The 13,971-nt window shown below is 50.3% G+C and overlaps 1 protein-coding gene across 1 annotated transcript; it reads right to left on the reverse strand.

The window, feature by feature from the left end:
• Positions 1–211: 211 nt before the first annotated feature.
• STC2 (stanniocalcin 2) lies at positions 212–12,102 on the reverse strand. The gene is made up of 4 exons (XM_084295308.1): positions 11,876–12,102; positions 9,849–9,991; positions 7,179–7,390; positions 212–3,865 (listed from the first exon to the last, which is right to left on the reverse strand). The coding sequence occupies exons 1-4, from the start codon at positions 12,051–12,053 to the stop codon at positions 3,472–3,474; spliced, it is 927 nt and encodes a 308-aa protein (XP_084151434.1). The 5' UTR covers positions 12,054–12,102; the 3' UTR covers positions 212–3,471.
• Positions 12,103–13,971: the final 1,869 nt, after the last annotated feature.

A 13,971-nucleotide genomic window follows, 5' to 3' on the forward strand; every position in this document is an offset into this window, starting at 1 on the left:
GCATCTAGAAAGCCTTGCTGTGCTGGCACAGCCCCATCCCCGTGTCCTGCTCCAGCCAGGGCACACTGCTGCTGCTCCCGGTGTGGGGACGGCCAGACAGATCACCTCTGCCCCCCTTGGTTGCTACTAGGAGCCTGGCCTGGCTTCAAAGGGCTTTTCTTACCCCTTATCACGGCGGCTGAAATTCCAGCTTAAACAAAACCCAGCCACAGACTTATTCAAAACATTTATTAGTGTTTAAGGAAAATAATAGTGTGAAAGGTACAGAGCTTTGTCTAAAGCCATATGCATTTTCTTTTTTTACAAGCTTATTTGGCTGCAAATCCTACATGAGATAAAACTAGTATGTTTTTCTCCCAGAGATTTGGAATTAAGGACAGTTTTTTTTTTTTTTTTTTTTCCTTTTAGTTCAGCACTTTAAGTTAGGACAGCATTTTCCAGGGTTTATTGGTATCTTCTTCCAGTAAGCATTTTGCTTCTCCCAGTATTTTCATTCCAGAACAAGGCTCATTCCAGATGCAAAGCGTAAAGGAAACATTCATACCTTGGCTTTGAAGCTAAACCTCCTTCATGAACAGCAAGTTCATAAGGAATGTTAATTAAAGCATCATACAGTATCTAAATGGACTTTTTTTTTTCTCTTTTTTTAAAACTTTATAAAGAATTAAGGCTATGTAGATGTCACAATAAAATACTCTCAGGTAAAACGCACCCTATTTGTTAGACATGAAAGAAGGTTTAACAATAAATAAATGATTTATGCTGTCAATAACATTATGGAACTGTATAAAACTATATTTACGCAGCTTTAAACATAAAAAACATACTAGTGGCATGAATATATACAACACAGGTCATGACATACGTTTAAATTATCATAGCCAGCAGTGTTCTTTTTTTTAAATGGAGACACTATAATAAATAGAAATGTTAAATATTTACAATAATAGCATATGTGGAATCAGTAGATGAACACATAAAATCTTCACACACAGAGGAAAAAAAAAAGTTATGCCTTATAAAAAAAAAATCCCTCCCACCCACAGCTCGCCCACCCACCCAAAAGAAATTGTCATTGACTAGAACAAGGGGAATATACAATTTTCCCCCCTCAAATGAATACAAAGAAAACTGTATGCATGCTGAGGTGATATGTTGACTGAGACATTCAAGGATATACCTATCAATACGTTTGGTTCCCATAGATGCATCGGACCTCTAAAGAGAGAGGGATCTTAGTTCGATGCATGAACATTATGTCGGTAGCGAGTTGTTTCGTGTTTGTGTTGTTTATTTTTTTTGCTGAAATGCTTGGATTGTCTTTTTGGTTTGAGCTTGTTCTTTACGGTGACATATGTCACCAAGGGGGAGAGGATGCTCACAGGGAACTCCGGGAGGCACACTGGAGATTTCCTTATAGTACCACCAGCAGCCACTTGGTTTTTGGGGCAGAGGTGCTGGCTGTCAGAGCTAGCACGAGCCAGCCTTGGCAAGCCCCTCCGTGACATCCTGGGGGCACCATCCAGGGGACAGCCCTGCTGCAGCTCAACAGGTCGGCCTGGGCTCTGCTCCTTGGGTCACACTGATCTTTGTATCTACGGTATTTGGCCTGATCCCACATCTTCCCTCTTAAGGTGAATGAAAACATCACAGAACTTAGCTAAAATCAGGAAGAATCAAGGTCATTTCCTTAAAGACCCGGCGATCACACGGAGCTGCACCTCTACAACTCAGCGGTTCTCTCTTGCTTCCTACGTGACTTCTATTAAAAGTAACGCCTAGAAATTCTGCGGGTGGATACGTGTATTAAGCCCTGAATATAGCTATTAGGAGCTGTGCTCACTCAGCAGTAGCTAAAATCTGAGTTGGAAATTGTAGCCAAATTCCAACAGCCTCTTCTGTTTGTGCAGCTCCTTCCCACCATGCGACAAGACGTACGTTAGTTCACCGGGTACGTTCTGTCTCTGCCAAACTGCCTTCCTGCCCCCACAGCTTTCCTCCCAAACTTTCTAAATAAGAAGGCTCAGATCTTTGGTGTCATTCCCACTTTCTAAGAAAACTCACTTGTCCTCCAGAGGAAGCTGAAGAGCTCACCCTTCTGTCCCCGTGGGTGCTGTCACCTCCATTTCCAGGAACATAGCTGGGGATATAGGATTGCAGGGCTGCAACCTGAGAATTACAATTGCATAGGGGGGAGGAGAGATGCATCCCAACACCTCATTCACACTAAAAACTGCTCAGAGACAATCAATTCTTGGCACTCTTTCTCTCTCTAGTAACTCATTCTGCAGAGACCAGCAGTCATTATCTGCACGACAACGAATAAAGAAGTCGACCCCCTCTCCAGATCTTTGGCATTTTGGTAAACCACAGCTGACAGGCAGGTTCTGGCGGGGCTCCACATCCCAGCAAACCACACCGTGTTACTTCTAAGGAGAGACGTTTCTGATGGGCTTCCGATGAAGCCCTGTGGAAGAACTTAACTGTATGGGGTCCTTCATCATGTGAGCTTACGGCCATCCTTTTGAGCTTGTGCATTAGGGTGGAGGAGCTGTGTCTGGGTGGGCAGGTGTAAGAAGGGAATATGCAGGGGGGGGTTAGAGGTTTGGGAACATACTCTTGGGGGTCTTCCATACCACGCTCTGTAACTAGGGGAGTTGTGTCAAACTACTTGGTCTGGAAGCTGATTACCTAGGCCTTGGATATGCTGAAGTGACTGGATAAGCAACTGTTAAGTTACACAGTGGTTAAAAAAAAAACAAAAAACAAAAAACAAAAAAAAACAAAACAAAACAAAAAAAAACAAATAAAGGGGCACTTGAACTAGGTAGGCAGTGTTGCCTGGATGGGAACAATGGCTCAGAAGTTACTCAGCAGACAGCGGTGGAGCTCCAGACTGCATGGTTCCTGTATGAGAGACAGGACAGCTATTTCATTCCAGCATGTCACAGAGAGCCTCCAGCTCCTGCCTTGTCAGCCACAGGCAGAAACCAAATCCCTCTGGAATTCAGCCATCTGTTGTAAGACTGCACCCTAAACCTTCGGAGGTGCTAAGCCACAAGCGGCCGCATGCAATCTGCCAGAGCCCTCGTAACCTCCTCCCCAGCTGAGGGACCAAGATAAACAAACAAACCCCCAAAACAACCCAACGACCCCAAACCAAGATCCTAAATTTCAGCCGATGTCCGTTTCGTTACAAAACAGAGGGGGGAAAAAGAATTTAGTCGGAGACATTTTGCCACGTTTAGCGGCTGCTCAAGTGTCGAGTTTGCTGGATCAATAACCCATTGCCACTGCTCTCCCTTTGCTACTATATACACTGGTGCTGAGGTCCATATATCTTGCAATGCCCTGTGCTTGACCTCTGAATGGGAAATGCTTTGGAATGTCCATAGACGGGAAGATGGACTCAACGGAGGAAGCTTCCAGCGGAGGGGGAGGGTGGGGGTAACGGGGGCTCGGTGCCTTTTTTCACCTCCGGATGTCCGAGAAGTCGGACAGTTCGTCTGCCCGGTCCATGATCCCATGTGCCCCTTTGGGACCGTGGGCCCCAGCTTTCACCCGGGCATGGGTGTTCAGGTGGCCCTTGGTACCTCTCTCTCCCTTGGACGCTCGCGAGCTCTCCCTGGGGTCGGACTCGGAGTGGGCCAGGATGTCCCCGCGGCCAGTAGCGGCTTTGCCAGCTTCAGCCAGCTTCTTCTCGGGGCTCAGGATGGCGTCACCGTGCACAGCTGAGGTGCAGAAGCTCAGGATGGAGCAGAGACTCCCCCAGTTCTGTTCGCATTGGGCCTGGACACTTCTTGTTATTGCCTTTTTCACCTCCTCGCCACAGGTGAGCAGGATATTCACTAGGTCAACATATGGCCTGGAGGTAAAGGAAACAGTGAGAGGCAAGTCAAAAAAAAATATTAGGGTTTTCTATCAGTTAGCCAGGGTACTGGCCTCTCTGCCTTACTGTCCCCTTGCCTACAGCACTGTTCAGCAGCATTTGTCCCCCACTACCTGCTTACTTGGGCACCAGTGGGTCAGAAATCTACTACCTTGGGGACTAGTTCTGCTCCCTAAGTTGACTCTGAGATGTGTTATACTCTAATTGGCTGTATCAGAGTAAGAAATGCGCACGACAGCATCCTGTGGAGCTGAGTCACTCAAGTGCCGGGGCTGCCTTGATTGTTCACCCAGTGGAGATGCTCTGGGAGAACTGTAATTCCCAGCAGGGGAAGACAGGAGGTCTACACACTTGGCAAATGGGGCTGTCAAATGGAACAAGTGCTATCTCACACCTTCTCTCACTATCTCTTTCCATGCTCCTTTGTCTTTATTAGTCAGCAGACACGACAAAGGAAGCCAGCTCTGGAGCCATCAGCTTGATAAAGCAGCTTGCTATCTCCAGGTGAACACCTGATACAGACATAGACTGGCCACCAGCCTGCAGGAGGCAGGCATTTCCCCCCCTGCTCTGGGAAGAGTGGCAGACAAGTATGAGGTCCTCTGGCTTTTCTCACCACCTTCAGCTCTCCCTGCAGCAGCAGGTGTTGGCCTCTGCCACAAGCACAAGATCCTACTGGGACCCGTGATCTAACTGCAGCTAAAACACACGGAAATCCACTTTGGTGGCACTGAATGTTCTCTTCCTTTCCTTACAGAGCTAAGTACAGCCTTCACTATGTACCTTGTCCCAGCAGAACAAGGACTCCAAACAAGCCAAGGCCAAATGCTGCTCCTGCTTCCCACCCAGCGCCGAGAGCCGCCTGCAGCCCCGCAGCACAACGCAGCCTCTGAGCACAGCTCGCCTCCTCTGTCACAGGCACGGAGGACAGCAATTCTAAAATAGCTGTGGTCACAGGTTTTGTGGGTCAATATTGATGTTGTTTATTGACACAAGTGCTCAGCTGTTAGCAGGAGGTGCAGGCAGGCCCAGAAGAACATGCTTAAGGTTTGGATGGTAGGACCCGTGCAAACTGCAAATCAAGACCTGCCCAGGGCTGGCAAGCCTGGGTTCAGCAGTAGGGATGGTCGTGGTTGTATGCATGGGGTGGTGGTGGTGCAGCTTCCACCATCCCCTAGCTCTGTGATGGTGGACGAGCCCTGTCTAACAATCTCTTCCCAAGAACTGAGTTGAGGAGATCCAATGGACTGTGATCAGCGTCAGATACTACCCTGATTTTACTCTGCCCAACTGCTTCGCCTCATTTTGAATGACTAATCTTGGAGAGCCACCTATTCCCCATCTGAAAATATTTCCCATGTTTGGATTGTTTCTGTCATTAAAAAAAAAAAAAAAAAAGCTATTTGGAATGCACCAGGGAAGGATCTGCCAGGGCCTGTCACCACTTCCACCATGACAAATGGGTCTGACCCACACCCCCACAGCAGCTGACTCCTCAGGAAGAGGCTTCACTGCCCTGATCGTGCTCCTTAACGCGCATCACAAGAAAACAGCCAGAAGAATGAACCAGAGAACAAGCCTGAAAGCTGCCACTGGCTTCTATGCTCTTAAGTTTTGCCTTAATCATAAAATAGAAGATGGCAGAGAATTGAGCACAATGCATATGAAGTAAAGGGGAAGGAAAAAAAAAACACAACAGGGATTGGTTGTTAAAACCGGGCATAATCTGTGCAAAAAATCTTTGGAAGAAAAAGGTTGCTGGTATGACTAAAAAGTGGCTCAGCTGCCAAATATTTCAGGTATTCAAAGTCTGCCAGAGCCCTGCGGATTAATACTGGCCCATTTCTCCTTCGCTGTTTTACTTTCTGCATTTCAGCTGGCCTGACCATAGTACCTGAACTGAGCACAAGGCTGCAAGTCAGCAGACGTGATTTTATTTCCAGCTCTGCCACACTCGCCTATTGATCTCAAACAAGTTACTTAGTTCAAGAATTTCAGAAATGGCCTCTAAATTTAGGGGAGGGGAGGAGGCTGGCTCGCTTCTATTCGGGGAGTCCCACACAGGAGAGCTTAGTTCCAACCCCACAAGATGCTGAAGATGAAGTTTAAGAAGCTCTAAATGAGATCATATAAAATGTAGGTGCTTAGCTAAATGACCTGTGCCTTCAAACCGAGGCCCCCCCATTTAAGCTCCCCAGAAATAAGCTGCTGCCTTTGGGCATTCCTGTTTTGGCTTGTTTGCAAAATAAGGATAACCCAGCTCCTCATTCTACAGCTTTTGGCTCTCATAGGTAGTTTTCAACATAAAGTAAGGGAATTAGAGCCCAGCTCCTCTGGAGACCAATGAAAATGCAAGGCTAGAAGTCAAAAATAAATGATTCTATGAAAAATTAACATCACAGTTGCTGGGATTTGAGGTTTCTGCGCTAATATCCACTGGGGATAAAAAGGCAAAGGGGCATGGTAGGAAGATGCTCTAAAGTAAGCCTGCTGCCAGGCTGTGGCTCAGCCTCCTCGTTTGGGAGTGGGATGTTCACCTGCAAGAAAAACAGGCTCTGCTTTTTGCATCTGTGCACAAAGAGTTGGTACAAACAGCTTGTGCCTGGCTTGTTGCTGTCATGGAGCAGCTTTGATCAATTCCTGCTAGGACTCATGGCTGCCATTCCTTGGAGGGTGGCTGTGTTCCCAGGCAGAGGGATGAGCTGCTCAAAACCTGACTTGTGCCTTCATTTTGCACGCCTCCATGTTTTATTAAAAAGCATTTGAGATTAATAAGGAATAAGATGAATGGGAGATTACCTGGGGGACTGCAGCTCCTTCAAGGACAATTAACTAGAAGGCATTTGAAAGTATGTATTTACAAAAGAAATTATCCTGTTGACAACTCTGCAAAGACCATCTTCCCCCTTCTCCTCTAGCTGTCACTTTTAACAAATGGGTCGTGAACAGTGCCTTTGACTACAGAAAGCACAGAGGCTTTGTGAGATGCCTCTCGGAACATCAGACACTAGTGCTGTGTTTGCCTAAGGACTAAAAAGACAGCCAGCTCCAAGTTCAACCCATTTCATTTCCTTCCTCAGCCACATCTAGCCCTTTGCAAGCAAGCTCGTCTTCCAAGGCCCCTGCGAAAAAAGCATTACCTTGGTCTTGTACCTGGGAAAAAAACAAGCCGTGCTTAAGGCCTGAAGGAGGTGAAACAGCTTTTGGGCAGATGCACAGCCCATTGGCACCATCATGCTCCTGGAAGGAGCTCCCACGCCTCTGACTGCACTAGCACGGAGGCACTTACTCATGCTGCAGCAGGTCTTTGAAGTGAATCATCTCCACAATGACCTGGACGTTCTCCTTGGCAGCGGAGCAGAGGTCATGCTTCAGGTAGCACTCCCGCTGTAACTGGAACACCATCTCTTTAATGGCTGGGCACTTACGGCTGATGCAGCTGAATTTATGCCTCAAGGCATGAGCCTTACACTTCAGAGCGTCTTTAATGAAGGATTTTCCCTGAGAAGAAAAGAAACGGAGGAGGTCTGTATTTTTGGCCATTAAGCACAGCAGCTGATTTATGCCCAGCTAGCTGCTCCTCTGCAGGACAACGTCAAGGGTTATTAGGCTGCTGGGGAGATCACCTAATGGCTTCTTCTCCCCTCTTCTCTTTGTTTCTCTGCCCTTAAAGATCACGCCAGGTTGTGCTGCCTTGCTGTTCCACTGGAGCTGAACGCACAGGGCTTCCTCAGATATTTTGAGGTTTCCTCTGCCCCAACAGCAGGCTGCCCAAGAGGGAAAAAGGGAAAGAGTAAGCACCTTGAAATAATTCAGTGCTTGAGTTACTGGCTTCCTTTGCCTCTGGGATGGTAGCACAGCAGATTCCCACAAGGGGTAAGGGCGCACTGCCACGGCTGGGGTCTCCAAGACCACAAGCAGATACCTATTCCTTTGCTCTATTTTTTTTTTTCCTCCATTTAAAAATCAGTTTGTGAACTCCTTCCAGAGCATACATACACATATGCACCATTTCCCAGCTATCAGGTTTTTTTGCTACTACCGCTTCCTCAGGCAGAAAGGGACCCAAATCAGCACTAGTAATAATTCTAGTGTCTTGATGCCTGTTTGTTGCAAGAAATTCTCAGTGAAATAAAAAAAAAATAAACCCAAGAAGCTAAAATGCACATTGCAAGAAAACTGCTTTAGCAGCATCTCTTTAAAGATCATTTGCAACTCCCTCATTCAGCTGCTTAGAGGGTATCTAAAATCATCCCTACCTTTTCCCTCTTTGCTATCTGACCCCGCAGCCAGCCATACATAGTGCACGTGTCCCAGCCTGGCAGCTCTGCTCAACCTCTCTTTACTTTGCTGAGCAATAGGTGCTGCACTGCATCCATCTCTTCATTATTTCAGATTCTTTTACACAAATGCTTCCAGAAGACCAAATTCCTGTTGTCCTTTATCCAGAACACATGGGCACAGCTCCACAGATGTGGACTACGATTCACCCAGACCTGTGAGCAGATTTTGTCCCCAAAATGTTTCAATCCAGAAACACTTCTTGCTGATCAAAGAGCTATTTCAGATATCATCCCCTTCTATTCCCTGTACCCGTACCCTACCTGCCCTTCTCTTCAATACTGAACATGCAGAGCACAGTGGGAAAATTAGGATAAAGAGAAAATCCTTATACAAACCAAACCTTACATCATTTATCAGGTTTCAGAGAGAGAGGAGAGCAGAAAATGGTCAGTGCTAGTCTTGTTATTTAACATACCCTGAAACAACTGTAGGTAATAGAGATAAGCCCTGCAAAGCCCCATCACAGCAGAGGCTGAAGTCACCTCCAAATTAAAGCTCTGGGGGTTTGGTGCTTGTGCACTGCAAAGGGGACAGCCTGTATGGGAAATGGGCTGGATCTGACTGCAGTACCTGGGGATCCTGTGGAAGAGGCAGCAGGGGCTACACTCAGCCTTCAGGGGCACACCTCCCTCCCAACAGGGCTCACTGCTTTTATCAGCTTTGCTCATTGACAGAACTGTGCAAAAATAAAGTGTTTGCTGGAAGCCACTTAGAAATGATGTTGAAGGTTTTCAGATACCCACAGACTTTAGGAGAAACAATTCCAGTTTGATTAGCTAGCCAGACCCTTTGTACATCCTTGAGAATTTAAGCCTAAAACACTTGAAGTGTTTCCTGCTGGGTGGTCCCACCGTCCCTCACGGAAGGGATGGAGTTCTGGAGACAGCTCTACTTTACACCACGCTTCCAGCAGTGCCATGTAGCTGGTGCTTTTAGTCAAGTTATTCTGTAAACTGCATGGTCAAGCCAAATGCCGCTGGCCCGGCGTAATGTTCTCTTCCCTCCACACTGAAATGGGAGAGTAGGTTTACAAGACATAATAACAGGATGTCTCAATGATGCGTAAATGGTCTGGGGAGAAAATGAAGGAGACAAACTTAATACCGCATACCGTCGAAGTCATGTATTTTAATGTCAGTGCTCGAACCAAAGGCTCATACGAACGCAGCAGCTTTAGGAGGTTACCTGTACTGGTTGTGTGCAAGTCTCGAGAACCAAGCTTTAATAAGCACACAGTGGGAAACGTTTCCTGATACATCTACATGAACTTGGGAGCCCAAGCTGCATTTCAGAATGAGTTTTGAACAAACGTGATGTAGAAGCTTAAGTCTTTTAATGTTTCTGAGAACCGTGCTCATCTATGTTACTGTTCTGATTGTTGCCCTGGGTGCAGTAGGAACAAGTCCCCACGTGGAGCTGCAGCTAGGGACAACCTGTCTCCTGGCACAGCTTACACACTGCTGCTGCCTTGGGTCTTGACTCTGGACCCTCTGCTTCAACAGAAAAATCTCTATTGAAGCTGGTCACATGCAAAAGCAGATGTGCTCCTTAGTGGTAACTTTTTTCTCAGATGTGCAGAAGAGGAGAAAATACATGCTAAGTTTTACTGTGTTACCTGGGCATCAAATTTTCCAGCGTTGTGCAGGAAAGTCATGCAGATCTCATGTAAGCCTCGGATCTCGCAAGAATTGTTTTCAAAGCATTCAAACACGCCGCATCCCACATCGCCGGCATTAACCAGGCAGTGCTGGATTTCAGCTAAAACGAGCATTGATTACAGTTAATTTGAAGAACTGTTCATAGGAGCTGCTGGTGGTGGGTAGGGGGGGAGGGAAAGAGACATTTTGCTAACATCATCAGTTCGAAAGAAAAAACACATGTGACAACGGTTATTGTACCCGCAGCATGCCCACTTTCTGCAGAAATTAGGCCAAAACTTGGGTGTATTATGCTATGAAAGTGATATCCAAGAAGCAAATGCCAAATCCACTACGCTTACGTCAAGCTCTTTCACTTGAGAACTGTCTAATGCTTTCGCATTCCTCAGGAGCAGAGGACAGGCATGATTTTTGCTGTCTGACTTGTACAAAGACCCCATCAAATTCAAGTGCCAAAACGAGAAGCCCATGAGAAGCTGGTCCCAGCCAGCTAGAATTAGTTGTTTCTGGTACTTGGAGCTAGTTTCTGGTGCTCCAGCACAATGCTCTTTGCAGACTACTGGGTGTCCCCTGTCCCGATGTCGAGGAAGTTAATGGCAAAACTCCCACTGATAAACAAAGTCCTTTGCACCGATTGTTGCATAAAGCTGAGACTCTGTCCTCACCTATGCAGGAATCAATCTGAAATGGGTATTTTTATATACAGCACATAAAAGAGATCCACCGGACCTAGCACACGTGTTTATTCTGCCCGAACAGATGTTATGTAATGCTGTGAAAAAAAAATGCTGTCTAATACCTACGTACAACCCCTCCTTTCCAAGTTCTAACTCTCACTAAGACAGCTTCTGGTCCTTTTAAAAAAAAGGGACGTCGTAGCACTGCCAGAGGGAAGGTGGTTGCTGAAAAAGCCCAGGGATAAAGTTAAACAGGGGCAGCTTTTAGACCAGGACTGAGGATGCTAAGAACGCCTGCGCTCCATGCCCTAGTGGTACCTTTAATTAAGGCTCGCTCTTGGGAGCCAGCCTAATCCCCCTGCGGACCGCAGCACATTTCAGCCCCCCCCCTTTACCATGCGGGGCATTTTGCAAGTCTTTGCAGCAACTTTCCCATTTCAGCCCGCTGCAAGGCAGAGGGGCGCGGAGCCGGGATGTTCAGGCTGAGTCCGACGGGGCTCGTGTGACCCCCCTAGGAGGGCAGAGGCTCTCCCCACCACCCCTTCTCCTTCCTACCTGCCCCGGAGGGGGTCCGGGGGGGTCTGTCCCCGGTGCTGGGGCTGCTCCTGCATTGTGTCGGGCACGGGTGGGGAGCTGAGCGAAGCCACACGCACCGAGTGGGGGGTGGGGGGGAAAAATGGAGCTCTTTGTGGAGCGCTGCAGAAGCGAGGAGCCGGGCTTTTTTTGGGGCCGGGAGCTCAGCTGTAGTGCTTGTGTTGGCATCCGGATGCAAACCCTCGCCGGGATCACATGTCCTGGCTCCGAGCGTGCTGAGAACTGCACAGTGCCGTGATTCACATGTGGCAGTCCCTAATGGGGCATTCGTGCATTCCTGCTCGTGTGTGTGTGTGTGTGAGTGTGTGTGTGTGTTTAAACACGTCGCGCAGCAGCGAGAGTGTTAAAAGGGAGAAAAAAAATATATAATAAAAGGTGGTGGGGGGGGGGGGGGAGAAAAGAAGGGGGGGGGGGAAGGGAAGCGCCTGGATCCCGCGCTCTCCGTGCACGGCCGGGAGGCGATCCAGCCAAGTGCACGCCTCGGCTCCCTCTTTCTAGGCAGAGACACCGAGGGGAAGGAGAAAGGGACAGGCGGGGACCCCCCCGCATCACCTCCCGGCTGGAGCAGCTTTTAGACACCCCCCCAAAAAAAAAAAACAAACAAAAAAACTTTCTCCGTGCCGGGCCCGGGGGCCACGTGCACGGGGCAGAGCCGGCTGCAGGCTGCCAGCCCCGAGCTTTGCTTCTCCCCCCTTCTCCCTTCCCCTCCGTACCTGTGTTCTGCAGCGACAGCCGCCCCTTCTGCGGCGGGGTCCTGTCGGGCGGCCCCTCCGGAGGGTGCGTGGCTTCAGCACCGGCTGCTGCGGGGCCGGGCAGCACCAACACCACCACCACCACCAGCAGCAGCAGCAATAGCAGGGCCGGGAGGTGCCCGCGGAGCCCCTCGCACATGGTGGCGCCTTGCCGCCCTCCTCCTCCTCCACCTCCTCCTCGCCTCCACCTCCTCCTCCCGGCCCCAGCGCGCTGCCCGCCGCGGCCCCGCGCCCCGCATGTGCCCGGCGCGGCGGCGAGCGCGGAGTGGCGGCTGCGGAGGAGCCCGAGGGTGCCTCAAATATCCCCGCCGAGCCCCGCTGGCGCTCGCATGAGGGAGCCGAGCAGGTGTCGCTCCGCGCCGCGGCCAATGGCAGCCGCCGAGCGCTCCGCCCGCCCGCCGGGGGGCCGGCCCCGGCCCGGCGGCAGGTTGCAGCCTCCCGCCCCTCCACGGCCCCCCCCCGGTTCCCCTCAGCCTCCCTCAGCCCCCCCCCCGGCCTCCCTCAGTTTCCCTCAAGCCCCCCCCTCATCCACTTTCATTCCCCCCCCGATCCCCTCCCGCTGTTGGGAAGGTGCCCCCCTACCCCCCCCCCCCTCAAACCCACCCGCAAGGGGTGGTGGTGGCGTTGAGGGATTATTATTTTTTTTCATTTTTTTAATTTTTGGGGGTTCTTTTTATGAAGGTGACACAAAGTCACCGAGTTTGGGGACCCGGGGTTGTGTGTGTATGTGGGGGGGGTGACTTGGGTTTGTTGGCACCGAAGGGCCGGAGCCGGCCGTCCTGCGGCGCTTGAGGCCTCAGTTGTAAGAGTTTAAAAAAAAAAAAAAAAAAAAAAGGAAAAAAAAATAATAAATGAAATCCCTCTCCAAAGCGGCTGTTGCACGGAGTTTCTTGGAAATCCTCTCCTCCCTTTTTTCCTGGGATTTTTGTACCCTGCGAGCTCTGCGGGGAACTGGGATAAATCCGGCACCTGGGGGGAGGCCGGGGGGGCACACCTACGGGGTGCCGCCTGTCCCGGCACCCCATGTCCCTGGCACCCCATGTCCCTGACACCCCATTTCCCCGACACCCTACACATTGGGGGGCGACACATCTCCCCTGCAGCCTCCCCCCTCTGCATCCCCTTAGCCTCCCCGAGCTGCTGCCTTGGGAGCCGGGGCTGGGGGAGCAGGGAAATATGGAGCAGGTGATGGGAAGCGTCCCGCTTTCGGGACGGCGGCGTGCAGGCCTCCCCTCGCCCTGCTGTAAGGCTCATCAGATGTTTCATCAGACCCCGCAGGCCCCAAGTGGCTCCCACCTCCCCCAGCAGCCCCCCCCCCCCCAGCCCCTCGGTGCTGTCGGGGCGCGAAGGGCCGGGGGTCCCGCCGAAGGGGGGGGGGGTCGCAGCCAGGAATGTCTCCAGCTGCCGCTGCTGCTGCCGCCGCTTCCTCACAGCTGTCAAAATGCACTTGAGGAAATCCACTCACACCTCCCCGAGCAAGGGTCTCCTCGGCGGGACGTGACACCGCGCCGCAGGACCATGGCTGAGCACCAGCAGGCACGTTTCGACCCCCCCCAGCCTCCTCCTGGCAGCCCCCAAAGCATCCCCCCCCCCCGCCCTCCGCCAGCACCGCCAGCCCAGGCCTTGGCTGGTTGTGGCTGGGAGGTTTTTTTAGCTGGGTCTGAGCTGCGCGGAGTTTGTTTACCCCTCTTTAGGGTCTGGCTTCTAAACATCTTTTTGAGGCTGAAATGACGAAGAGGCGTGCCAAGCGCGCGTGGAAATTCCCTGTTATCAATACGCGACGCGCAGCTCTCCGGGGAGCTGGCTGTGCCCATGCCCCTGGGACAGGCTCTGCCCTTTTTGTCAGGGCTGTTAATGGAATAGAGAGGAGTTTTGTTTGCTTGTTTGTTTGTTTGTTTTCATTTCTACCTCGCCCGAGTGCCTCTTGGCCCTTCTTTTGTCCTTGCTTTCTTGCTGTCTGTACTGCTGAAGAATTTTGCTCCTTAATTGCCTTTGCTAGGTCCAACTAACTCGGCTTTAACAATTCTCATCTCCAGCTTTCGAAGACCAGGGGCTGA

This window comes from Netta rufina (assembly GCF_964035555.1).
Source record: "Netta rufina genome assembly, chromosome: 14".
Lineage (NCBI taxonomy): Eukaryota > Metazoa > Chordata > Aves > Anseriformes > Anatidae > Netta > Netta rufina.

What these genes read in the sequence shown, in the direction of transcription:
- STC2 (XM_084295308.1), bottom strand. Translation starts at nt 12,053, where the DNA reads ATGTGCGAGGGGCTCCGCGGGCACCTCCCGGCCCTGCTATTGCTGCTG. An exon ending in CTGGAAAATTTGATGCCCAG is followed by an intron (nt 7,391 to 9,848) that starts GTAACACAGTAA and finishes TTTTCTTCTCAG; the next exon opens with GGAAAATCCTTCATTAAAGA. An exon ending in AAAGACCTGCTGCAGCATGA is followed by an intron (nt 3,866 to 7,178) that starts GTAAGTGCCTCC and finishes CTTTACCTCCAG; the next exon opens with GCCATATGTTGACCTAGTGA.